At 43.9% G+C, this 27,926-nt stretch overlaps 1 protein-coding gene across 1 annotated transcript; it reads left to right on the forward strand.

Annotated features, from left to right (window-relative positions):
- Positions 1–722: 722 nt before the first annotated feature.
- Positions 723–27,701, forward strand: prkcda (protein kinase C, delta a). Its single transcript, XM_024377684.2, has 18 exons — positions 723–907; positions 8,559–8,694; positions 8,912–9,111; positions 9,190–9,259; positions 9,661–9,820; positions 11,892–11,923; positions 12,122–12,207; positions 14,739–14,868; positions 14,962–15,062; positions 20,606–20,699; positions 20,982–21,112; positions 21,340–21,513; positions 21,811–21,902; positions 25,325–25,387; positions 25,645–25,783; positions 25,971–26,159; positions 26,276–26,404; positions 26,675–27,701. The coding sequence occupies exons 2-18, from the start codon at positions 8,580–8,582 to the stop codon at positions 26,831–26,833; spliced, it is 2,064 nt and encodes a 687-aa protein (XP_024233452.1). The 5' UTR covers positions 723–907; positions 8,559–8,579; the 3' UTR covers positions 26,834–27,701.
- Positions 27,702–27,926: the final 225 nt, after the last annotated feature.

Here is a 27,926-nt window from a genome sequence, read left to right on the forward strand (position 1 = left end):
ATACATGGTGGGATAGCAGGATGATTGGAATGCAGTGTTCCAAGCATTTGTGAGTTCAAATCCCAGGTAAGGACATGTTAAATAGTTATTACTGTAAACATATTCAAAGTGTGTCAAATATGTAAAAAAAAAAAAAATTAAAAAGCACTGTGTGTGTATCATAACAACTATATTTGATGTCAAGGCATCACATGTGAAACTTCATGTGAAATATCATCACAAAGTTTTCGAAAAACACATTGTTTTAGATGATTTCACCTGTGCAAAACATGTGGAAATGTCACATGTTAAAAGTGTTTTTTTCCCCATAACGTTCCCCCATACAGCGATCTGGAACAGACATACTCATCCCGCATACAGCGATCTGGAACAGACATACTCATCCCGCACACAGCGATCTAGGACAGACATACTCACAGCGCTGCCAATATTGAGAAAGGCTTTAAAAAAGTCACGGTATAAAAAACTGTAGAATTCCATAGGGAAGTGGAGGCATACTTGACTAAGCACTGTTGTAAAGCTAAGAGTTGAAGAACTTGGAGTTAAAAGAGGGCAATTCATTATTATCACCAATTGGCATAAATGTTTTATGATGCCTATACAATGGATCAATGTCACACAGGAGTCAGGAGATGACCAATAATCAGTGAAACCAAAAGAGGACATGGATCTGTGTATTCTGGGTTGCCGCAAAGACTTCTGCATCCGCAGTGCAGTGCAGTATAGTGCGTGTGTGCGTGTGTGTGTACGGTCGACGTCACTTCGCTACAGTCTGCGGAGAAGCCTGAGAGCAAGCGAGCAGTAGCTTACTTCCTCGATCGACGGAATCACAGACGAGAAACTGAAGGGAAGACACGAACAAGAAAACTCACGAAACAAGAAATAATCCACACGTTTGCAAGACGAGGTAAGTCAACGGAAAATGACTTTCGGTCATTCGGCTAATTGAGGAAATATATTTTTAACTTTTTTCGGTTTTGTTGCGTTTTGCAACCTAGTTTGAGAAGTTTTTCAGGGTTGATTATTGAATGCTTAAATAGCCTTTATACTTTTTACTAGTAGTTGCGCTTGCGCGAATAGCGTACTAGTATTTCGAGTACTAGTATTTCGAGTACTAGCCTACAACTGTAATGTTATCTGTTGTTTATGGCGGGCACTGACATGCGCCACATACCAGATTAAAAAAATTGCACAGTAACCTACAGTTTCATGACGTGCAAGAGACGAATGAATCCTTCAAGAGAACGTTGGCCTTGACGAATACTTCAAATGTTTCTAAACTGTAGACGCCGAGGTCTTTTTATGAACAGACTGTCATATAAATCCAGACTTTTCTCAATTATGAGACATCAAGAAACTATTATTTTATATTTGTAGAAAAGAGTGATGATACTGTACATAATAGCCTACCTTGCTTCCAAAGCGCTCTGGGGTTTCTCAAGATCACGACACGTTGAATTGACGACTGTGCCCAGTGAGAAGGCATTGATGGAGAAACCGTTTTAAAGGCATCCACTTATCAACACTATTCAGTTCATTTCCCAATTACTTTACATTTCATGACCAATTCTGCATGTTTGTTGTTGGCTAATAACTGTGTTGAAAAGAAAGGTACTTGACTGTGAAACTTTGGTCCCCGGGCCCTTTTGTATGCAGGTTTGCTTGCTAAGGGAATCCCCCTTTCATGTTGCATTGCATTGTGAGTCACCACTGGGCCCAATCACAATGCCTACTGGAGTTGGTGAAGCACATTCACATCCAACTAACAGTGCAAAGATGAAACAAGAAGAAGACATGATCTCTGCACACCCAGCTGTTGGCCAACTTGAACTGATCAGATGATGATGTTGAAGACACTGATCTCATTCTTCTCAAAAGGAAGTGTGTGTGTGCTCGTGTGTGTGTGTGTGTTCCGGCGCATGGAGTAAATTGACTCTTTAATATCTTATTCCGTTGTGTCCCACTATAAAGACTGGACTGATCATCGTGTTGCAGCCTCCATCACAGAGAGTGATCAGCTTTATCCATACGCTTCACTTTCATTGCCTGGAGTGTAGCCCATTGTGTGAGTGTGCGTGCGTGTTTATTTGCGCTGCTCAACAATCAGAAGATCATACCCCGACTGGAACATTGTTCAGCTCACTGGCTGCATGGCTTTGGCTGTGACTGCACTGGAGATGTTATGTCATAGATTAACAGGCTGAATAGTGGTCACTTTGAATGGCCCCATTAGAGTTTGAATTATGAGTCTGTGTAAGAAGGCCTGTAGTCATTACCGCTCGCTCTCCGTTCATCCATCTTTCCCTCTCTCCCTTCATCTCGGTCTCTCTGTTAGATCATAAGTATTTGTTCTCGCCCGTTGGTTTGGTGACAGACTTCAACTTTATAGGATAAATTGCACTATAGATGGTGACACAAAAGGTGGACGGGGACATATATATATTTTTATCAGGTCAGATGAACACTCCAAACAGCCTACCAGACCGCTCTGAGGCGTCCGCATGGTCCTAAAGCACACCCTGGCTTCGTTTTGGATCACATTTTAATGATAAAACTGGGGGGGGGGACAAATGCAATTTCAGAATGTGGGGGGACATGTACCAAGTGAAAATTGTACAGTTCACTACTGGCCCAGTAGCCTTGAGTTACGAAGGAGGAGATTAGAGTTCAGGTCCTCTACAGTCTACTACAGGTCATGTCTCCTGTAGAGTCTACTAGAAGTGGTCTGCTGTGAAAGAAATAACCATGACTGCCATAGATCGTATGAGCTTGTTCCAGGACTGCTGTCTCACTAGTGTGTGTGTTTGTCAGAGGGGTTCTTTAAGCTTGCACTTGTGTGACGGTCTCTCAGCTATAATAAGTGTTTGTCTCTGTGTATGGTGTGTGTGCTTGCATGTCTACTAGCGTGAGTCTACCGTTGTTGCGTTGTTTGTTCTCCACAGGGTGATGATGCAATGATGCTTCACTTCCCTGTCCAGATCTGTATTCTCTACATAAAAGTTTGGACTAACACACAGTTTCACACTCCGCCCACACATGCGCTCACGCACGCACACACACACGCACGCAGACACACTATTAGTGTTCGGTTTAAAGCTGGAATCCACATTAGGTGAAACAGCGCCAATGGTCGCCCCAGGTGCATTTGTTACTGTTTTTGTTTTGTTTATGGAAGGAGGGTAGGAGCATCCAGCATACTGGTAAAACAAAAATGGAATATAAACTCTGCTGTTTTACCACATGTGCAATGATGTCCAACGGGGAAGAACTGTCTTTGTTGTGACATCGCAAATGGACATGGCAGTTTCACTGCTAATGAGTCCAGCTTTAAGACCCACGTGATTTGATAGGATGTGTGATGCTTATTTGTCACAGTTTTGTTGTGTGCTGTAATAGAATCATCTACAGCCTTGTAAATACACCTGGCTACCCATGGCTGACTAGTAACTAACACGTTTCCAGTCTGCGCTAGTCATTTACCAAAAAGCTCTGCCACAGTTTGCCAGGCTAATGATGGCCAGTGTACTGTAGCACAGCTGTGTGATGTCATTGTCTGAGGTGCTGTCAGTCAGCTGTCTGTGAGTCAGAAGGGGATGATGTGTGAATGCATGACTGCATTGGGACAATATGCATATGTTTATTCAACACAGTTGCTGTGATTCACTATATTGTCATACTATAAACAAACAAAGTGTTTGGAGAGGGAGGTGGACAGTGGACACAAGCGATGGGAGAGGAGGAAGAAAGAAAGCGATATGGAAAGGAGTATGAGCTCACAGCCAGGCTCATTGCCACTACATACAGAGAGAGAGAGAACCGGCTGGTGGACAAGATTATAGTGCTGAGCGATTAACTGAAATATATGTTTTTTAAACAACTAATTGACCAACCTATTTGAATTCCATTGAGTTTTTCTTTTTAATGTGAGCTCAATGTGCACACTGTGCTGCACCTTTTCTGGAGATAAATTAGATCATGCCAGAACTGTGTGATATAATAGTGAGTTGTAGTTTCCAACGGGCCAATGTTTTACATAGTTTAGCGCAGAAAACATGATAATTAACTACAATGACCATAATCCATTTTGCGTCTACTTGTACGGTCTGTGTTTATTTTACTCTTGCTACGTAAGAGACAGAAGGATGTGCGATCAAGAGGATACATAGCAGAGCAGTTTACACACGCTCACCCATCACTCACATGCTACTGATGTACAGAGCAGTTTACACACGCTCACCCATCACTCACATGCTACTGATGTACAGAGCAGTTTACACACGCTCACCCATCACTCACATGCTACTGATGTACAGAGCAGTTTACACACGCTCACCCATCACTCACATGCTACTGATGTACAGAGCAGTTTACACACGCTCACCCATCACTCACATGCTACTGATGTACAGAGCAGTTTACACACGCTCACCCATCACTCACATGCTACTGATGTACAGAGCAGTTTCTTCGTGAGGTATCTCTACCTGAAAATACATGATCTAAGTGATTGCTGGTAGGTTTTCAGCAGTCATAAATGTAGGCTTTATTTACTTTGAAGAACTACTAAAATAGTGATTTTTGTCAGACCGCATAGACAGCAGGTGTATAGAGATGATGACTTGGAATGAAATAATACATTCAGCAAATAAAACAAATGTAATATACACAACAACTGAAATATTTTATTAAAATAAAGTAATGTCAATAAGTGATGGTTAATAAGTGATAAGCAGTAATGGTCACTACCATCATGGGACTTTTATTCATTGTTTTATTCTGTGTTGTTGCAGCATTCAATCCACATAATGCATAGAGCATTTCATGTTTAAAAAAATGATCGGGCCTTCTGAGTGACACAGCGGTCTAAGGCACTGCATCACAGTGCTAGAGGTGTCACTACAGACCTGGGTTTGATCCCAGGCTGTATCATAACTGGCCGTGATCGGGAGTCATATAGGGCGGTGCACAATTGGCCCAGTGTCGTCCAGGTTAGGGGAGGGTTTGGCCGGGGAGGGGGGGCTTTACTTGGCTCATCGCGCTCTAGTGACTCCTTGTGGCAGGCCGGGCACTTGCAGGTTGACCTTGGTCGTCAGTTGAACGGTGTTTCCTTCCGATACATTGGTGCGGCTGGCACCAATCTCTGATTTGCCTGGTAACACACACACACACACACAGTTTATTATTGATCAACACCCGGAATCATCACAGCTCAAAGCTTGAACACATCGACTCCTGCTTTAATACATGCTGAATGTCATTCCTCTGTCTGTCATTTTTCTGTCCTCTCTTACTTTTTCTCTTTTTTCTTTCCTTGTTTTTGCCATAATTTCTTTGTCTTCTGACATTTTTGACGTGTATGGGTGGTGGTGTAAAGCTGGGGAACAGAAACACAGGAATGTTGTTGAGGAGCCCTCTTTAGACTTTGGACTTGTTGAGACTTGCTCCCTCCCAGGATGCAGGGAAATACCTTCAGTACCAGAGCTACAGTACACTCAGAGAGAATCACAGAGATCACACACACACATTCTTCAACACCTGCTACTAACATTTCACACCATACACACATTCTCACTGACAAAATTATAAATGAAGCTGTTCTTGACAGAAGTGCTTAAATGCCATGTTTTCTGTGTTCCTATTGTAGACTATGTGTGTGTGTTGGTTTGGATTAGGGTTCTTCTAATGTGAGATTGAACCATCAGAGTTCAAGTTGAACCTTTGGTTTACAGTGTCAGTAAGGTTAAAGTCACATGTGGATGTGAGATATGTGAGAAGGGTGTTGACTCGGCTCCGTTTCTCATTAGTAGGTTTAGGCCTATGTCACAGAAAGAGTTTCTGTTTGTTAAGGTGACTCAGAATATCTTTATTTCTCATACACACCCATACTCTCACTCGCTAACTAGAGTCACTCACTCACACGCACACTCACTAACACACGCACGCACACACACACTCTCCCACATACGCACTCACACACACACACACACACACACACACAAATATACTCACTCACATAAATAGTGGCTGGTTGCACCTTAATTGGGGAGGACGGGCTCATAGTGATGGCTGGAATGGAATTAATGGAATGGTATCAAACACATAAGAGTAAATACATAGTTTTAACCTTCGCTAAGAACACAAAATCTACTTAAGATTTTCCCATCCTAGATAAAGCAGATACATTTTCTTTCCATAGTTGAGTTAAATGAACTGTTATTCACTATTAACCATTTATAACTTGTTAACTGTTACAACATAGAGCTATTCATTTTACAGTAATGGTTCTATGTGTTTGATGCCATTCCATTGACTCCATTCCATACATTACTATGTGCTGTCCTCCCCTCACCAGCCACCTGTAATATACACACATATGGATACATACAGTACCAGTCAAAAGTTTGGGCACACCTACTCATTCAAGGGTTGTTCTTTATTTTTGATTATTTTCTACATTGCAGAATAATAGTGAATAGATCAAACTTTGAAATATCACATATGGAATCATGTAGTAACCAAAAGATTGTTCAACAAATCAACTTCTTCAAAGTAGCCACCCTTTGCCTTGATGACAGCTTTGCACACTCTTGGCATTCTCTCAACCAGCTTCACCTGGAATGCTTTTCCAACTGTCTTGAAGGAGTTCCCACATATCCTCAGCACTTGTTGGCTATTTTTCTTTCACTCTGCGGTCCAACTCATCCCAAACCATCTCAATTGGGTTGAGGTCAGATGATTGTGGAGGCCAGGTCATATGATGCAGCACTCCATCACTCTACTTGGTCAAATAGCCCTTACACAGCCTGTAGGTGTGTTTTGGGTCATTGTCCTGTTGAAAAACAAATGATAGTTCCACTAAGCGCAAACCAGATGGGATGGCGTATCGCTGTAGAATGCTCTGATAGCCATGCTGGTTAAGTGTGCCGTGAATTCTAAATAAGTCACTGACGGTGTCACCAGCAAAGCACCCCCAACCATCACACCTCCTCCTCCATGCTTCACAGTGGGAACCACACATGAGGCGATCATCCATTCACCTACTCTGTGTCTCACAGAGACACGATAGTTGGAACAAAAAATCTCCAATTTGGTCTCATCAGACCAAAGGACAGATCTCCACCGGTCTAATGTCCATTGCTTGTGTTTCTTGGCCCAAGCAAGTCTCTTCTTATTGATGGCCTTGAGTAGTGGTTTCTATGCAGCAATTTGACCATGAAGGCCTGATTCACGCAGTCTCCTTTGAACAGTTGATGTTGAGATGTGTCTGTTACTTGAACTCTGATGCATTTATTTGGGCTGCAATTTCTGAGGCTGGTAACTCTAATGACTTATCCTCTGCAGCAGAGGTAACTCTGGGTCTTCCTTTCCTGTGGTGGTCCTCATGAGAGCCAGTTTCTCCATAGCGCTTTGGTGGTTTTTGCAACTGCACTTGAAGAAACTTTCAAAGTTCTTGAAATTTTCCAGATTTTTTTACCTTCATGTCTTAAAGTAATGATGGACTGTCATTTTCCTTTGCTTATTTTAGCTTGCCATCATATGGACTTGGTCTTTTATAACGACACAAGGCGAGACCCAGATGTAGACACGGGAGGCAGATGGTTTGAGCTCTGATATTTATTATAATCCAAGGCAAAATAGGCAAAAGGCAGGTCGGGGACAGGCAAGAGTTCATAACCAGGTCAGAGTCCAAAACGATACAGGGCAGCAGGCAGGCTCGAGGTCAAGGGCAGGCAGAATGGTCAGGCAGGCGGGCTCAGAGCCAGGACAGGCAAGGGTCAGAACCATGAGGACGAGAAAAACAGACTGGAATAAAACAGGAGCTAGGAGAAAAACCGCTGGTTGACTTGACAAACTGGCACAGACAGACAGAAAACACAGGTATAAATACACAGGGATAATGGGGAAGATGGGCGAGACCTGGGGGGGTGGAGACAAGCACAAGGACGGTTGAAACGGAACAGGTTGTGACACTTTTACCAAATAGGGCTATATTCTGTATACCACCCCTACCTTGTCAAAACACAATTGATTAGCTCAATCGCATTAAGAAGGAAAGAAATTCCACAAATGAACTTTTATCAAAGCACACCACATGAAGCTGGTTGAGAGAATGCCAAGAGTGTGCAAAGCTGTCATCAAGGCAAAAGGTGGTTACTTTGAAGAATCTCAAATATAAAATATATTTTGATTTGTTTAACACTTTTTTTGGTTACTACATGATTCCATATGTGTTATTTCATAGTTTTGATGTCTTCACTATTATTCTACAATGTAGAAAAATAGTAAAAATAAAGAAAAACCCTCAAATGAGTAGGTGTGTCCAAACTTTTGACTCATGAAACAATGAATTAAACAATTATCCACATTAGTAGCATGTGACTGATGCTGGTGGATGTGTGCGTTTGCATGCGTGTGCGTGTGTGCATACCCCTCATAACAGATGGTGAAGTTACTGAATCACGGCTGTCATGTGCGTATGAACAGGAGGCTGAGTGACGGACATGTCACTGCAAATATGTTGCCGTGGTTACATTCTGCTTGGCCATGTCTTTGAACAGGTGGCCCAGTGACACATCACCATGGCGCCCTTCTTGCGGATTGCCTTCAACTCCTACGACCTGGGTGTGCTGTCTCCACTGGCCCCTTCTGATCCCCCCTTCTGTGCCATCAAGATGAAGGAGGCCCTCACCACCGGTGATAATCTGACTATTACTGTAGTTATTACTGTGTTATAGTAGGACTATTTTAGTCCCATTGTCCCATAGAATCACATTGTAACCTGTAACCAGTGTGGTACAGATGTGCACATTTTTTCATTGTTACACAAGAATATGAAAAATCAGTCTTATCTTATCTTTGAACCTTTATCTAACCTTTCTCTCCCTTTCCCTCTCTCCCTCCTTCTCTCCAGAGCGTGGTAAGACCCTGGTTCAGAGGAAGCCCACCATGTTCCCAGCCTGGAAGGCCAGCTTCGACGCCCACATCTACGAGGGGCGTGTCCTGCAGGTGCTGCTTATGAAGACTGCCGAGGAGCCATTGGCTGAGGTCACAGTGGGCGTGTCCGTCCTCGCCGAGCGCTGCAAAAAGGGCAACGGCCGTGCTGAATTTTGGGTAGGAGGTCTGCAGTCGGATTCTCTACCTTCCTGCCTGAATTATGTGTCTAATTTACAGATGATTGTTTGTGTTCAGGTGGACCTACAGCCCTCAGGGAAGGTGATGATGGCAGTGCAGTTCTTCTTGGAGGGAGCAACTGATACAGGTGAGAGGCAGGAGACAAAGCCCACCTCTCTTCTTCTCATCCTCCACTTTTCCCTCCCTACCTGGCCTGTTTTGAATGTATCTTTTATGTGATGTTTGTCACACTGAAGCCTTCTGTCTGTTCCCTTGGTTCTCATCTGTTCACTGCACTTACTTCTTGAATACAGACAGAGTAGACAGCACAGCACACACATTCTTGCAGTCATGTACAGGTCTTGTATATGAATCCCGATTTTCTAAACATAGTTCTCTATTCTTGGCTTTCCTATATAAGGTTTTGGCTGTTTTCTCATACTAACAGTGGACAAAGCACTCCAAATGTTGTCCCTACTGTTCCTAACGCTACATTCATGTTTCTAAATTGTAGCGCTCCACTGACGCTTCTCTCCCTGTCACCCATAGAGGGCAAGCTGCCCACGAAGGAGGAGGAAGGGGGGCCCACCATAAACCGCAGACGAGGAGCCATCAAACAGGCCAAGATCCACGAGGTCAAATGTCACGAGTTCATCGCCACCTTCTTCAGACAGCCCACCTTCTGCTCCGTCTGCAGAGAGTTTGTCTGGTCAGTTATTCAGTCTGTCCAGCCATCTGGCTCTTTACTCCTAGCTCTATTATCTGTTCGCTTGTTGCTAACAGAAGTGATTCAATATTTACAAGTTTTATTATCGGTTCCATTCATCTAATTTAAGTGGCAACGTCTTGGTCGGTCTACTTCATGCTGAGAGACTGAGTGGGGAGATAAGATTAGACAATGTCTTAGTAATCTCCTCCTATCTATCTAACTTTAGACATAGGGTTGGTGGCTAAGGAAGTGGGTCAGAAATCCTGCATTGTGTGGAAATACCAGCACAACATGTAGCAGTGTATTTGCAAAACCAGCACCTCTTCCACTGCTAGTCATTTATTTTCAAGTGCTGTAGTGTTGTGTTCTACTAGAATAGGTGGTGTCTGTAGAGACGGTGACAGAGTCTCCGTTTGCTGCTGTATAAACAGTGCTCAACTGTCAGCTGATTGTGGTCACAACCACAATTATTGGCAACCTTGATAAAGATTAGCAAAGAATACTGTACACTCTTAGAAAAAAAGGGTTCCAAAAGAGTTCTTGTCTCCATAGGAGAACCCTTTTTGGTTCCAAGTAGAACCCTTTTGGGTTTCATGTGGAACCCTATGTGGAAAGGGTTCTATGTAGAAACCAAAAGGGCACTTCAAAGGGTTCACTCTTTTACAATAGGTTGTAGACAGCACCTTTTTTTTCTAAGAGTGTATAAAATCAACAGCATACAAATACTGAGCTATATTGTATGCTCAAAAAAATACTAATACAACTGCTCTGAGAAAAAGATGGCAATCAAAATGATTGGCACCCCTGTTTTCAATACTTTGTGCACCCTCCCCTAGCAAAAATAGCGTCACTTAGCCTTGTTCTATAATGTTTTATGGGATTGAAGAACACATTGGGAGGGATGTTAGACCATTCCTCTATACAGCATCTTTCCAGATCCTTGATATTCTTCGGTCTGCGCATATGGATTGCCCAACAATGCCCCATGACCAGTGGAAGCAAAACAGCCCCATAACATCAATATACCATATTTTACAGTAGGCATGCGGGTATTTTCTGCATATGCATCCTTCTTTCAAGGCCAAACCCACCGCTGGTGTGTGTGGCCAAAGAGCTCTATTTGTGTCTCATCTGACCATAGCACCTGGTTCTAATCCAAGTGCCAATGCCGTTTACCAAACTCTAGGCATTTACATTTGTTGGTTTCTCTCAATAAAGGCTTTTCTATGGCAACCCTTCCAAATAGTCTATTGGCATGGAGGTGGTGTCTAATTGTAGATTTGGAGACTTGGCAACCCCAGGATGTGACCAAGTTCTGTAATTCTCCAACTGTTGCCATTGCTCTTTTCTTTGCCTCCCAAACCATCTTCCTCACTGTGCGTGGGGACGAGATACACGTGGGTCCACTTCCAGGCAAGTTTACCACTGTTTCAGTGGTTATAAACTTCTTCATTGCTTCCCTAATAGTGGTAGCTGTATACATATATATTTTTTTTCAGTCTGTTTTTTGTACACATTGCCTGATTTATGAAAGTCAAAAACCATTTGTCTCTTTTCATTAGCGAGTTCTTTGCCTATCCCCATGGTGATGGGTGACAAATGGACCAACTCCTTTAACCCCAGTGAAACAGGAAGCCCTGAAAGGCCACAATACAGTTCCTTAAGCAGAAATGAACTTAAAACAAAGCTGAATGTTAATGCAGATTAAATTTTGTTAGATTTTATTCATAAGTATCGTTAGGGCTGCCAATTCTGCCAAGTATCTTTTTTAGATTTTATTTTATGACAAAAAAAAAGTTTTTTCTCCGAGCAATTGTATTAGTATGAAATAATATAATTTCCCCATATTTTTTTGCATACAAAATAGCTCAGTATTTATGTTCTTTATTTTATACAGTCTTCTTTGCTCGTCTTTATCAAGGGTGCCAATCATTTTGATCGTGACTGTACAGTATGTACTCCATTCTCACTTTATCTCCTTTCATCATCAGCACAACACCTAATCATTAGGTGATCATCATCTTCACTGGCCCTCCATAATCTCTCACTCCTATACCTTTGTATTCTACAGGGGCCTCAACAAGCAAGGCTACAAGTGCAGACGTAAGTGTACAATAACATGGACTGCTCTGCTATACAAACCAATGCACACATCATCATAGATACACATTATAAACACTGTAGTTATGAACACTCCCACACTGCAGGGCAGACTATACAGCACTACCAGTGACTTTCATATCTGCCTGTATGAACGGTGCTCACCTGCCATCAATATACTCCATATCCCTTCTCTCCCAGAATGCAATGCAGCCATCCACAAGAAATGCATCGACAAGATCATTGGCAGGTGTACGGGCACGGCTGCCAACAGCCGGGACACTGTGGTACGTTGGGACTACTTATTCATTCATTGATTAGGACATTTCCTTATTTACTTGTCCTGTGTCAGCCCAACGTGGAGTTTTCTCCCTCTCCCTGCAACCGTGAGTGTGAGTGTCATTCCAGTTTATCTAATCTGTTTAGTTAGGCTATTACATGTTATACACTGATTATACAAAACGTTAACTACACCTGCTCTTTCCATGACATAGACTGACCAGGTGAAAGCTATGATTCCTTATTGATGTCACTTGGTAAATCTATTTCAGTGTAGATGAAAGGGAGAAGACAGGTTAAAGATGGATTTTTAAGCCTTGAGACAGTTGAGACATGGATTGCGTATGTGTGCCATTCAGAGAGTGAATGGGGGGAAAAAAATGTAATCAAATTTTAATCAATCAGTATTTATGAAGCCCTTTTTACATCAGCCGATGTCACAAAGAGCTATACAGACACCCAGCTTAAACCCCAAGCAGCAGCAATGCAGGTGTAGAAGCATGGTGGCTAGGAAAAACTCCCTAGAAAGGCCAGAACCTAAGAAGAAACCTAGAGAGGAACCAGGATCTGAGGGGTGGCCAGTCCTCTTGTGGCTGTGCCGGGTGGAGATTATAACAGAACATGGCCAAGATGTTCATATGTTCATAGATGACCAGCATGGTCAAATAATAATAATAACAGTGGTTGTAGAGGGTGCAACAGGTCAGCACCTCAGTGGTAAATATCAGTTGGCTTTTCATAGCCGATCATTCAGAGTTAGAGACAGCAGGTGCGGTAGAGGGAGAGAGTCCAAATCAGCAGGTCCGGGACAAGGTAGCACATCCGGTGAACAGGTCAGGGTTCCATAGCCGCAGGCAGAACAGTTGAAACTGGAGCAGCAGCATGACCAGGTGGACTGGAGACAGCAATGAGTCATCATGCCAGGTAGTCCTGAGGCATGGTCCTAGGGCTCAGGTCCTCTGAGAGGAGAGAGAGAATTAGAGGGAGCATACTTAAATTTACACAGGACACCGGATAAGACATGAGAAATACTCAAGATATAACAGACTAATCCTAGCCCCCCGACACACACCATTGCAGCATAAATACTGGAGGCTGAGACAGGAGGGGTCGGTGCCAGGTGCACAGGTTTGTGTCAAGAACTGCAACGCGGCTGGGGTTTTCATGCTCGACATTTTCCTGTGTGTATCAAGAATGGTCCACCACCTAAAGGACATCCAGCCAACATCCCTTTGGAATGCTTTCGACACCATGAGGGTGTTCAGAGGGAAAAGGGGGGGATGCAACTCAATATTAGGGAGGTGTTCCTAATGTTTGATATACTCAGTGTATATGACTATGGCCAGTTACTGTGTCTTGTAAAAGACTCATGTATGGCCTTGTGTCAATTGAGAAGTCAGTAGTTCTCAATGATCTCCTCAGGGACCCCCAGCCATTCCAGAGTTAGTATACCTGATTCAATTTGTTAATAAACACTAATTAAATCTATGGATTTTTTACAATATGATATGGCTATTACACCAAAATAAATAAATAAACTCTCTGGTTCTACAAATAATCTTTGCGATTGAGAAAAAAAGGGTTCTATATAGCCCCAAAAAGGGTTGTAACCATAGCGGGGTTTCCTAAACTCGGTCCTGGGCCCCTCCTTGGTGCTCTTTTAGGTTTTTGCCCTCTCATTACACAGCTGATTCAAATAATCAAAGCTTGATGATTAGTTAATTATTTGAATCAGCTGTGTAGTGCACAGGCAAAAACAAAAATGTGCACCAAGGGGGGGCCCAGGACCGAGTTTAGGAAACCCTGTTTTATAGAACATTAGGGAAGGGTTCTTTATAGCTCCATACAGATTATATTTAGAAACTTAAACATGGTTCTTTATAGAACCTTCAACAAAAAGTTCCATATAGCACCAAAATGTGTTCCGCTATGGTTACAGCCACATAACCCTTATTTGGAACTATATAGAACCATTTGTTTTTAGTGTGTAGCTGTGATGCCATTAGCTGTCGAAGTGTCAAAGGGTCAGAGTCCAAACTAGCAGGCATCAATCAGACCTGCAACCAATCGGATGAGGTCCCCTCACATTCCAGTCAATATTAATCAATAGAGTGGACAAAAGAGCACAGATAACTGAGCTTAGTTACATTCAAAAGTGAGGGATTCTGCATTCACTCACACCTGAGGAGTGGTGAGAAGGGGCATGTTCTGAGTGAGAGAGGGGCTTAAATAAGGCCATCTGTAGACGAGAGATAGAGCAGGAGAGAAGACCAACAGAAAGTGTGTCTGTCAATCTGTGGCCTTCTAAGGAACCCCACGGACACTACTACAGGAAGCATCACACCACGGGATGCAAAACAAAAGGAGAGGGGGAGAGAGCATGGCAGGAGAGAGAGAGACAGAGAGAGAGAGAGGAAGAGAAATGGGGATGATGAGACAGGTGCGCAGGGCCATGAGGTACCCTCCCAGGCGGGTGTTTTGCCCCCAGTTGGTACCGATGGATCTGGGTGTTGATGAGTTGTGTGTGTGTCCGTCACAGTTCCAGAAGGAGCGCTTTAAGATTGACATGCCACACCGCTTCAAGAACCACAACTACATGAGTCCTACCTTCTGTGACCACTGTGGCAGTCTGCTGTGGGGCCTGGTCAAACAGGGCCTCAAGTGTGAAGGTAGGGAGCTGTGTTCGTGCTGTGTCTGTTGTGTTTGTGTTGTCATTGTATTTACCTATACAGTGTACTGTAACTCTTTCTATTCTCTTGTAGATTGTGCCATGAATGTGCATCATAAGTGTCAGGATAAAGTGGCCAACCTTTGTGGAATCAACCAGAAACTACTAGCTGAAGCACTTACTCAAGTCAGCCAGGTAAGTGAGAGAGTTTGTTGTGTGTATGTGCAAGCGTGCAGGAATGTGGTCTGTGTGTCCCGTGTATGTGGACGTACGTTCTTGCAAGCGATTGCAGCAAAAGCAGTCATCTCGCTGTGATGTTCTCAGATGGATTAAGAGCTCTCAACATGTAAAAATACCAAATCATTTCGTGGAATTGAACAAGACCACTTTCTCTTGGTTACAGACAGCCAAAATCAATGTGTGCTTAAAGCTGAAGTTGCAATGAGTCAGCAGGCATTTGAATGGCGTCTCTGCGTTGCTCAGAGGACGATGGACAGAAAATGCGCTGTCGTCAGTTATATGAAATGGTGCCAATTTTGTACTGTCACTAAGTATGATCATATTTATTATACAGTTATAAGACAGGTGAAATATTATAGTAAGTCATTTAGAATTAGATTGTTAGTATATTTAGAAAGAATTTCAATCATTTCAAGCCCTATTCCCCTACTTTTTTTCAATAGGAAAAAAATCATACATGATTTTTCATATTTTCATATTTTTATCATGTTAGTACTGTGTCTTGAGCTTGTGTCCTCAAAAGTGACTGCACATCACCGATGTATACATTTTTTTTTACCAGAAAGGTGAGATTTGAATCTTTCTGGCAGTATAAGAATTGTTTGTGTTTATTATCAATCCCCTCTTTCTGGGGTCCAGCAACATTGGGGCAGTTATACATTTTAAAAACATTACAATGCATTCATAACAGATTTCACAATATATTAAGTGTGTGCCCTCGGGCCTCTACTCTACTACCACTTATCTATAACACAAAATCTATGTGTAAGTGTGTGTATATTGCGTATGTTATCGTTTGTATGCATGTGTCTATGTTTGTGTTGATTCACATTCCCCGCTGTTCCGTAAAACTGTATTTTTATTTGTTTTTTATCTGATTTTACTGCTGGCATGAGTTACTTTATGTGGAATAAAGTTCCATGTCGTCATGGCTCTGTGTAGTACTGTGCGCCTCCCATAGTCTGTTCTGGACTTGGAGACTGTGAAGAGACCTCTTGTGGCATGTCTTGTGGGGTATGCATGGGTGTCTGAGCTGTGTGCCAGTAGTTTAAACAGATAGCTTGGTGCATTCAACATGTCAATACCACTCACAAATACAAGTAGTAAGGAAGTAATTCTCTCCTCCACTTTGAGCCAGGAGAGATTGACATGCATATTATTAATGTTAGCTCTGTGTGTACATCCAAAGGCCAGCCATGCTGCCCTGTTCTGAGCCAAATGCAATTAACCTAAAGTCACTCTTTGTTGCACCTGACCACACGACTGAACAGTAGTCCAAGTGTGACAAAACTAGGGCATGTAGGACCTGCCTTGCTGATAGTGCTGTTAAGAAGGCAGAGCAGCGCTTTATTATGGACAGACTTATCCACATCTTAGCTACTGTTGAATCAATATGTTTTGACCATGACAGTTTACAATCCAGGGTTACTCCAAGCAGTTTAGTCACCTCAACTTGCTCAATTTCCACATTATTCATTACAAGATTTAGTCGAGGTTTAAGGTTTAGTGAATGATTTGTCCCAAATACAATGCCTTTAGTTAGTACAGATTGAAAAAAGTAACGGGCCTAGACAGCTGCCCTGGGGAATTCCTGATTCCCCTGGATTATGTTGGAGAGGCTTCCATTAAAGAACACCCTCTGTGTTCAGTTAGGCAGGTAACTCTTTATCCACAATATAGCAGGGGGTGTAAAGCCATAACATATACGTTATGGCTTCCTTAAAGGCCCCCCCCCCAGTCCGGCTTAAAACTTACTCTTGAGAGTTGAAATAGTAGAATGCACAAGGTGCAATTTCGAAATTGGTTAGCGCATCATCAGTTCCTCTTGTCATGTTAGTCATTGCATACCATAAGAGAGCTATTACTTGTCAGAAATGTCCAGATCAAGTTTGGTACAGCAAATTGGCCAGTGTTACCTAGTGTTGATTTTTCAGTGTAACATTTCTAGTGTTGATTCAGGAATTGTTGTCTAGTGGACGGGTGGGGTGTTGGTTGAGATTTGGGTTGGGGTTGGTGGTGATGGCCCTTTCCCTGCCGGTGTAGGAAGTGGCCCCTTTTCCAGCACAGGTTGCAGCGGTGTGTTGAGATGCAGTCTGAGGTGGGATGGATGTCTTTACAGATCTTACAGATGATGGCTGTGCAGGTTGCGGCCAGATGGGCCAGTTGGCCGCAGTTCCTGCATAGTTTGGGCATGCTGTAGTAGTGGACGGAGCACCTGTTGTTCCCAAGTTTGATGGTGCTGGGGAGGTGTTGGTCTCCGCCCACTCCATTTGATCCGGTCTTAACTGGACCAGCCATTTTCGTGCCCCAGTCCAGACATTGTTACCTTTCCTTCAAATCAAATCAAATGTATTTATATAGCCCTTCGTACATCAGCTGATATCTCAGTGCTGTACGGAAACCCAGCCTAAAACCCCAAACAGCAAGCAATGCAGGTGTAGAAGCAAGGTGGCTAGGAAAAACTCCCTAGAAAGGCCGAAACCTAGGAAGAAACCTAGAGAGGAACCAGGCTATGAGGGGTGGCCAGTCCTCCTCAGGCTGTGCCGGGTGGAGATTATAACAGAACATGGCCAAGATGTTCAAATGTTCATAAATGACCAGCATGGTCAAATAATAATAATCACAGGCAGAACAGTTGAAACTGGAGCAGCAGCACGGTCAGGTGGACTGGGGACAGCAAGGAGTCATCATGCCAGGTAGTCCTGAGGCATGGTCATAGGGCTCAGGTTCTCCGAGAGAGAGAGAAAGAGAGAATTAGAGAGAGCATACTTAAATTCACACAGGGCACCGGATAAGACAGGAGAAACACACCAGATAGAACAAACTGACCCTAGCCCCCCAACACATAAACTACTGCAGCATAAATACTGGAGGCTGAGACAGGAGGGGTCAGGAGACACTGTGGCCCCGTCCGATGATACCCCCGGACAGGGCCAAACTGGAAGGATATAACCCCACCCACTTTGCCAAAGCACAGCCCCCACACCACTAGAGGGATATCTTCAACCACCAACTTACCATCCTGAGACACGGCCGAGTATAGCCTACAAAGATCTCCGCCACGGCACAACCCAAGGGGGGGGCGCCAACCCAGACAGGAAGATCACATCAGTGACTCAACCCACTCAATCACGGATTACAAAAAGAAAACCAGCCCAGTCACGGACCAGGATGCCTTGCTCCCAGGCAGACTAAATAACTTTTTTGCCCGCTTTGAGGACAATACAGTGCCACTGACACGGCCCGCAACCAAAACATGCGGACTCTCCTTCACTGCAGCCGAGGTGAGTAAAACATTTAAACGTGTTAACCCTCGCAAGGCTGCAGGCCCAGACGGCATCCCCAGCCGCGCCCTCAGAGCATGCGCAGACCAGCTGGCTGGTGTGTTTACGGACATATTCAATCAATCCCTATCCCAGTCTGCTGTTCCAACATGCTTCAAGAGGGCCAACATTGTTCTTGTTCCCAAGAAAGCTAAGGTAACTGAGCTAAACGACTACCACCCCGTAGCACTCACTTCAGTCATCATGAAGTGCTTTGAGAGACTAGTCAAGGACCATATCACCTCCACCCTACCTGACACCATAGACCCACTCCAATTTGCTTACCCCCCAAATAGGTCCACAGACGATGCAATCTCAACCACACTGCACACTGCCTTAACCCATCTGGACAAGAGGAATACCTATGTGAGAATGCTGTTCATCGACTACAGCTCAGCATTTAACACCATAGTACCCTCCAAACTCATCATCAAGCTCGAGACCCTGGGTCTCGACCCCGCCCTGTGCAACTGGGTACTGGACTTCCTGACGGGCCGCCCCCAGGTGGTGAGGGTAGGTAACAACATCTCCACCCCGCTGATCCTCAACACTGGGGCCCCACAAGGGTGCGTTCTGAGCCCTCTCCTGTACTCCCTGTTCACCCACGACTGCGTGGCCACGCACGCCTCCAACTCAATCATCAAGTTTGCGGACGACACAACAGTGGTAGGCTTGATTACCAACAACGACGAGACTGCCTACAGGGAGGAGGTGAAGGCCCTCGGAGTGTGGTGTCAGGAAAATAACCTCACACTCAACGTCAACAAAACTAAGGAGATGATTGTGGACTTCAGGAAACAGCAGAGGGAACACACCCCTATCCACATCGATGGAACAGTAGTGGAGAGGGTAGTAAGTTTTAAGTCCCTCGGCATACACATCACAGACAAACTGAATTGGTCCACCCACACAGACCGCATCGTGAAGAAGGCGCAGCAGCGCCTCTTCAACCTCAGGAGGCTGAAGAAATTCGGCTTGTCACCAAAAGCACTCACAATCTTCTACAGATGCACAATCGAGAGCATCCTGTCGGGCTGTATCACCGCCTGGTACGGCAACTGCTCCGCCCACAACCGTAAGGCTCTCCAGAGGGTAGTGAGGTCTGCACAACGCATCACCGGGGGCAAACTACCTGCCCTCCAGGACACCTACGCCACCCGATGTCACAGGAAGGCCATAAAGATCATCAAGGACAACAACCACCCGAGCCACTGCCTGTTCACCCCGCTATCATCCAGAAGGCGAGGTCAGTACAGGTGCATCAAAGCTGGGACCGAGAAGCTGTTTTTCAGTCTCTATCTCAAGGCCATCAGACTGTTAAACAGCCACCACTAACATTGAGTGGCTGCTGCCAACACACTGACTCAACTCCAGCCACTTTAATAATGGGAATTGATGTAAAATATATCATATCACTAGCCACTTTAAACAATGCTACTTAATATAATGTTTACATACCCTACATTATTTATCTCATATGTATACGTATATACTGTACTCTATATCATCTACTGCATCTTTATGTAATACATGTATCACTAGCCACTTTAAACTATGCCACTTTGTTTACATACTCATCTCATATGTATATACTGTACTCGATACCATCTACTGCATCTTGCCTATGCCGCTCTGTACCATCACTCATTCATATATCTTTATTCTTTATCCCTTTACACTTGTGTGTGTATAAGGTAGTCGTTTTGGAATTGTTAGCTAGATTACTCGTTGGTTATTACTGCATTGTCGGAACTAGAAGCACAAGCATTTCGCTACACTCGCATTAACATCTGCTAACCATGTGTATGTGACAAACACAATTTGATTTGATGTTTAGCTACCCCCTCCTCCCTCTTGTGGTGGTGGCTGGTTCCTGGTTGTGGGCTGGTGCCGGTTCTGTGAGCGGTGGGAGGTAGGGGTAGAGAGACATGGAGAGAGAGAGAAGTAGAGATTGTGTCCATCGGCCTTGGCTGGCTTGGAAAGTTTACCGTTTCCATCAGACTTCACTCGCATAGAAAAATTGGATGGAAACATGGTTAGTGTTGATTTAAGACTGAAGAATTTGCTGTGTGGATATGTCAGTGGTGAAAATGAAAGTGTTTTTATTTGCTTCTCCCTCTCATCACCCTTTTGTAAACATTTTCTCTCTCCCTCTGTCGCCTGTATGTTTTTCAGAAATCCTCCTCTCGGCGCTCAGACCCAACCCTACCTGACCCAGATATAGGGGTCTATGAGGAAGTCATTAGGAACTCCATTGGTGGTCTGGATGGTCAGTGTGTGTTTTGATTTTATGAACATATTTGATGATGATGTGTGATGTTAAATTCACTGAAATCAAGTTGGTGTAAATTGTTTGAAGACAAATATGTTTTTATATATATACCCTTACAGAAGAAACATGATTTAACATGTGAAAACGTGTTTTTGGAACACTCCACATGATCACTTGTGAAATGTGTGTGTTTTTTCCATAAGGGTAATGTTAATTATAATGATGATGATAATGACGATTGGGATGATGACTTTATAATGACCTGTGTGGGTTCCCCAGACGGCCCCTCCTATGCCAGGCTGTGGGAGGGCTCAAGCCCTCACCCCCCATCTCGCCTCACCCACCTGACACGCATCAACGTAGACAACTTTGTTTTTCACAAGGTCCTGGGCAAGGGCAGCTTTGGCAAGGTAAGCCTGGTACAGCAGACAGTCAGGATCCTGGAGCAGCACAGTTCACATACTGGACACCAGTAGACACAACAGACTTTATGGGAGGATATTACCACCAATATAATATTTAAATCAGGTTCACCCCTCTTCTTTTGTTTTCTCTTGTCTTCTTCTCTTCTTTCCTTTATTCTGTTCTTTTTCTCTTATTTTATTCTCCTTACTGTCCCACACCCTTCTCTCCCCAGGTCCTGCTGGCAGAGTTGAAAGGTCAGGGGGAGTGGTTTGCGGTGAAGGCTCTGAAGAAAGATGTGGTTCTGATGGATGATGATGTGGAGTGTACCATGGTGGAGAAGAGAGTCCTGGCCCTGGCCTGGGACAACCCCTTCCTCACACACCTCTACTCCACCTTCCAGTCCAAGGTACGGACTCTAGCCCTACACACACTCCTTGGTCCTCTTACTGTGTGTCAATCTGGCTATTACAGCAACATATAGCAATGTGATGTGCTGAAGAGAAGCAAAAACACAACAGAAAGATTAGCCGTTGTTTTTTTTCTGATTAGCATTAGCAAAAGATAAGTGTCTACAAAAGCTGTCTCCAATAAGAAGTGATATAAACACATAACAAACTCGCTTTCATAGCTTATTACACTACTACTGTACTGGGGACTATACATTACGTGTTATGATGCCTGACGTTGAGCGTGTTGTCCACAGGAACACTTGTTCTTTGTCATGGAGTATCTGAATGGAGGAGACCTGATGTTCCATATTCAGGAGAAGGGACGCTTTGACCTCTACAGGGCAACGTGAGTTTCACCTGTCAGAAACACTGATAGTGTATAGATTCAGATAGTTTGAGTGAGGTCAAACACAGAGGAGGTACAGAGTCTCGTGTCTGTTGAGCTCTTCTGAGTGTGTATCTGAAACTGGATGTTAAACTAACTGGTGCTCAGTTTGGGATTATGGAGATGTTCAGTCCTCGGGAGCCTGTATAGCCTCTGTGCTCAGGACAGGTGAGATGAGGAGGCATTCACTTCGACACGGTTGCCAACGATACCTGATCCAGCATGGGCTAGACAGTTTCAGAGAGAGAGAGAGAGATATTCACCCTCTCGCTGTATTAATCATTAACCAATTGTGCATGTGTATGTTTGCACACCACACAAGCTGGCATCACAGAATGGAGTCTTGGTTTGGTTTCTTGGACAGATTGGTAAACTGCTGAGTTTCCAATGAGTTTCACTATCTCAGAACATAATGAACCTGTTTACCTATTCACTGACTGACCCTAACCTCTTAACCCAGTGGCACAGACACAGTGGGCCGTGACTAAATCACACTTAAGACATTACAGTAAATACACACTGTTTCTTAAAGAGTTGCCTCTTCACCATTTGGCATGTATTGTGCGGTTCCCTCAGACACAGTGTGTGTGTGCGTGTGTGTGTGCACGCGTGCGTGTCTACATGCATATGTATCACTGGCCACTTTAATAAATGGACCACTAGTCACTTTATACAATGCACTCTAAATAATGCCACTTTAATAATGTTTACATATCTTACATGACTCATATCACATGTAAACTCAGTAAAAAAAGAAACGTCCTCTCACTGTCAACTGCATTTATTTTCAGCAAACTTAATATGTTCATACAAATCTTTCCACATAACAAGATTCAACAACTGAGACATAAACTGAACAAGTTCCACAGACATGTGACTAACAGAAATGGAATCATGTGTCCCTGAACAAAGGGGGTGTCAAAATCAAAAGTAACAGTCAGTATCTGGTGTGGCCACCAGCTGCATTAAGTACTACAGTGCATCTCCTCCTCATGGACCACCAGATTTGCCAGTTCTTGCTGTGAGATGTTACCCCACTCTTCCACCAAGGCACCTGCAAGTTCCCAGATATTTCCGGGGGGAATGGCCCTAGCCCTCACCCTCCGTTCCAACAGGTCCCAGACCTGCTCAATGGAATTGAGATCCGGGCTCTTCACTGAATGTCAGAACACTGACATTCCTGTCTTGCAGGAAATCCTGCACAGAACGAGCAGTATGGCTGGTGGCATAGTCATGCTGGAGGGTCATGTCAGGATGAGCCTGCAGGAAGGGTACCACATGAGGGAGCAGGATGTCTTCCCTGTAACGCACAGCGTTGAGATTGCCTGCAATGGCAACAAGCTCAGTCCAATGATGCTGTGATACACCACCCCAGACCATGACGGACCCTCCACCTCCAAATCGATCCCGCTCCAGAGTACAGGCCTCGGTGTAACGCTCATTCCTTCGACGATAAACGCGAATCCGACCATCACCCCTGGTGAGACAGACAAAACCACGACTCGTCTGTGAAGAGCACTTTTTGCCAGTCCTGTCTGGTTCAGCGAGGGTCGGTTTGTGCCCATAGGCGACGTTGTTGCCGGTGATGTCTGGTGAGGACCTGCCTTACAACAGGCCTACAAGCCCTCAGTCCAGTCTATTGCGGACTGTTTGAGCACTGATGGAGGGATTGTGTGTTACTGGTGTAACTCGGGCAGTTGTTGCCATCCTGTACCTGTCCCACAGGTGTGATGTTCGGATGTACCGATCCTGTGCAGGTGTTGTTACACATGGTCTGCCACTGCGAGGACGATCAGCTGTCCATCCTGTCTCCCTGTAGCGCTGTCTTAGGCGTCTTGGAATTTATTGCTCTGGCCACATCTGCAGTCCTCATGCCTCCTTGCAGTATGCCTAAGGCACGTTCCCGCAGATGAGCAGGGACCCTGGGCATCTTTCTTTTGGTGTTTTTCAGAGTCAGTAGAAAGGCCTCTTTATTGTCCTAAGTTTTCATAACTGTGACCTTAATTGCCTACCGTCTGTAAGCAGTTAGTGTCTTAACGACCGTTCCACAGGTGCATGTTCATTAATTGTTTATGGTTCATTGAACAAGCATGGGAAATGGTGTTTAACCCCTTTACAATGAAGATCTGTGAGGTTATTTGGATTTTTACAAATTATCTTTGAAAGACAGGGTCCTGAAAAAGGGACGTTTCTTTTTTTGCTGAGTGTATATACTGTATTTTATACCATCTACTGCACCTTGCCTATGCCGCTTGGCCATCTTTCATCCATATTCTTACATGTACATATTCTCATTCACCCCTAGATTTGTGTGTATTAGGTAGTTGTTGGGGAATCGCTACAGTCGCATTAATATCTACTAACCATGTGTATGTGACAAATAAAGTTGGATTTGATTTAGTATACTATGGTATAAATACTATAGTATTCACTGTTGTGTTTTTTAAGACTTTATTGTAGTATTCACTGTATTTTTTGTGTGTTTTTAATATCCAATCTTTAACAAATTGAGCTGCTGTCACGCCCTGACCTTAGATATCTCTGTTTTCTATATATTTTGGTTAGGTCAGGGTGTGTACTCTAGGTTTTTGTATGTCTAGGGTTTTTTGTATGTCTATGTTGGCCTGATATGGTTCCCAATCAGAGACAGCTGTTTATCGTTGTCTCTGATTGGGGATCATATTTAGGCAGGCCTTTTTCCCACTTTCTGGTGTGGGATCTGTTCTATGTTTAGTTGCCTGTCTGCATTATTCGTATAGCGTCACGTTTCGTTTGTGCTTGTTTGTTTTGCTGAGTTTCGGTTTTATTAAAAACATGTGGAACTCATCTTTATAACGAACGTGACAGCTCTACTACAGTATGCTGGGAAATCTGAAAATGATGAGCATGGTTTTGATGGGAATGTTTTACTCTCCACAAAGTAAAACTGACTCAATCACAATCTCGCACTCAACACTTGTTATTAACACCAACACTGTTTTTTTTGTTTTTACCACTAGTGTTAATTTCACTCTTAGAGTTAATGTAACTCCTGAATCAACACTAGAATGTTACACTGAAAAATCAACACTAAGTAACACCTAGCTGTGGCTAGGCTGGGGCCACTGGGCCAATAGCATCTCTCAGGTTTCATTCATCCTTACAGTATGCAGCCATTGTTCAGCTGCCTCTGTGTACCACTCTATACAAATGGCATCTTCAGTAATGCAGCTAGCTACATACTGGACTGGAGTCCTCAGGGACAGACAGCATTGTTCAGGGGCCAACTCAATAGGGAGATGGATAGATAGAGTAGTACTCTGCTGCCAGCTAGCTGGACCTCTAGACTGTGTAGTGATGTTTATTTATTTTTCCTCCCTCCTTTCTTCTCTCCCTCCCTCCAGGTTCTACTCTGCTGAGATCATCTGTGGCCTTCAGTTTCTGCACTCCAAAGGGATAATTTACAGGTAAGTCACAAACACCATCTTCGGCACTCTAATGTACACTCACTAACCACTCACTCAATCACATTACCATACAGATAAAAGAGAATGGCCAGAGCCCCTCCACCAAGGATTGATATAGTGATAGTGTCACATTGTGGGACAGTGAGTATGTGATTATTAGCTGTCATAACTCTAGTCACCCTTTCCCCTCCACACCTTTCTTCCCATCCTATCTTTCCTCCTACTCTCCCTTACTTGTTTTGTCTCACTGCCCTCAGAGACCTGAAGTTGGACAATGTGATGTTGGATCATAGTGGTCACGTAAAGATAGCAGACTTTGGCATGTGTAAGGAGAACGTGTTTGGGGAGAACCAGGCTACAACCTTCTGTGGGACTCCTGACTACATCGCTCCAGAGGTATGGAACACAGACATATACATGGATGCATCATCTCAAATGACACCCTATTCCTTATTTAGTACCCTGCTTTTGACCAGAGCCAGGGTAGTGCACTTAATAGGGAATAGGGTATTATATGAAAAACTATCACTGTGAGGGTCTCACTATGATGATATCACTCACTGTGTCTTCCTGTCACTTTTAGATCCTGCTGGGTCAGAAGTACTCCTTCTCTGTGGACTGGTGGTCGTTTGGAGTGCTGCTATACGAGATGCTGATTGGCCAGTCCCCCTTCCATGGTGATGATGAGGACGAGCTGTTTGAGTCTATCCGTACAGACACGCCCCACTACCCTCGCTGGATCACCAAGGAGGCCAAGGACCTGATGGAGAGGGTCTGTATGCCCCCCCCCCCCATACAGTGTCCCAATTCTGCCGCTGAGTTTGTTTCTCTCCTCCTTCGTGTGTTTTTATCCCTTTCTCACTGTGTTTCTCTCCTCCGCCCCTGCAGCTGTTTGAGAGAGACTCCACTCGCAGGCTAGGCATCGTGGGTAACATCCGTGTTCACCCCTTCTTCAAAACCATCAGCTGGTCTGCCCTCGAGAAAAGGGAGGTGGAACCCCCCTTCAGACCCAAAGTGGTACGGTCTAGACATGAGGTTTTATAGTGACGATATAGGACAGTTGTAATAGGCCTACCACAATATAACATATTTGGGGTAGTTTCAAAGGGGAGAAGAGGCTGTCACTGACAGCCATTCGTGTATCAAGTCAAAGATCTACAGTAATTCAACTACTGAATGCTCTGTAGAAATCCGGCATTTGCTGTTTATTATTTGATTCATCACTTACTGTCTCCATCTATCATGTATCCTCTCTTCTGATTGGCATATCTCTTCTGCCAATCACAGAAAGCCCCAAATGACTGCAGCAACTTTGACAGGGAGTTCCTCAGTGAGAAGCCCCGCCTCTCCCATGGTGACAAGAACTTCATGGATTCCATGGACCAATCAGCTTTCGCCGGCTTCTCCTTCATCAACCCAGAGATGGAGCACCTCTTGGAAAAGTGACGGAAGGGTCTCTCAGCCAATCCCCATGCTTTTAGTTCTCAGTGACATCACTGGGGTCATAGGGGAAAGGTGAAGCCAGGATTACATTACTACTGTTTTAGGGTCACTTTGTCAAAGTGTCCTCATTCATGTGATCAAACCTTCAACTTGAGTGAGCTGTTCTACGTTCAGTATTTGTGACTGTAATAGAAACACAAGTTTCCTCTTCGGGTACTTACTTAGTGAAATGATAAGAGTTAAACTTAAACAGGAATTGGCCTCTGTTGTACAGATAGGTGTTATTGTGTGCATGCTAGAGTGTCCAGGTGTACTAGGGGCCTTATATTTTAATGGTCGTGTGTGTGTGTGTGTGTGTGTGTGTGTGTGTGTGTGTGTGTGTGTGTGTGAGGAAATGTAAATGTCAATGCAGAGGGTTTTGTGTGAATGAGCTGTTTGCATGCATAAAGACCTCATACCAACACCAACCACCTCTCAATCTCAACAACCTCTGAATGTGTGTCACGTACTCTTGAAAGATTAACTGAATCAAAGTTCAGTTTGTCACTGCATGGGGAGCCCTTGCATCTACTAGCCAAGTACGAGGGAGTTGTGGTCTGTGTTTGCCATAACAAGACCAAGTTCAGACTGAGCAACTACAGGTATCCCTGCCATTCCATGTAGCGTCATCTGGGACAGGGACAGATTTGGTGTAAGTGAATAAGTGCTTATTGTGTATGATGCTATATGAATGTCTTTATTTGAGTGGTACTTAGTGAGATTCTGTATATAGATCTATATGTATATTGTTGTTGCGAATATTATTGGTGCGCTAAGGATTAGCTTTTTTTACTGTCTCCATTTTACATCTTAATAAAAAATCATCAACTCCCAGTGTCTTTAGCCACTTGTCAAGTGTTACTCACTCTGTGAGTAACAAAACACAGTGATGTTTTATAAACCACACTCTCAGTGAACTCATCAAGAAATGGCCTATTAGCAAGATTAACCAATCAAATACCTTTGCTTTCTGCAAATTGTGAACTCTTTTTTTTATTGTATGTGATGTTGAATCTAAATTAAATTCCCATGAGAATTTACCTTAATTTCTGATTTA

Source organism: Oncorhynchus tshawytscha, linkage group LG02 (assembly GCF_018296145.1).
Source record: "Oncorhynchus tshawytscha isolate Ot180627B linkage group LG02, Otsh_v2.0, whole genome shotgun sequence".
In the NCBI taxonomy this organism is placed as follows: Eukaryota; Metazoa; Chordata; class Actinopteri; order Salmoniformes; family Salmonidae; genus Oncorhynchus; species Oncorhynchus tshawytscha.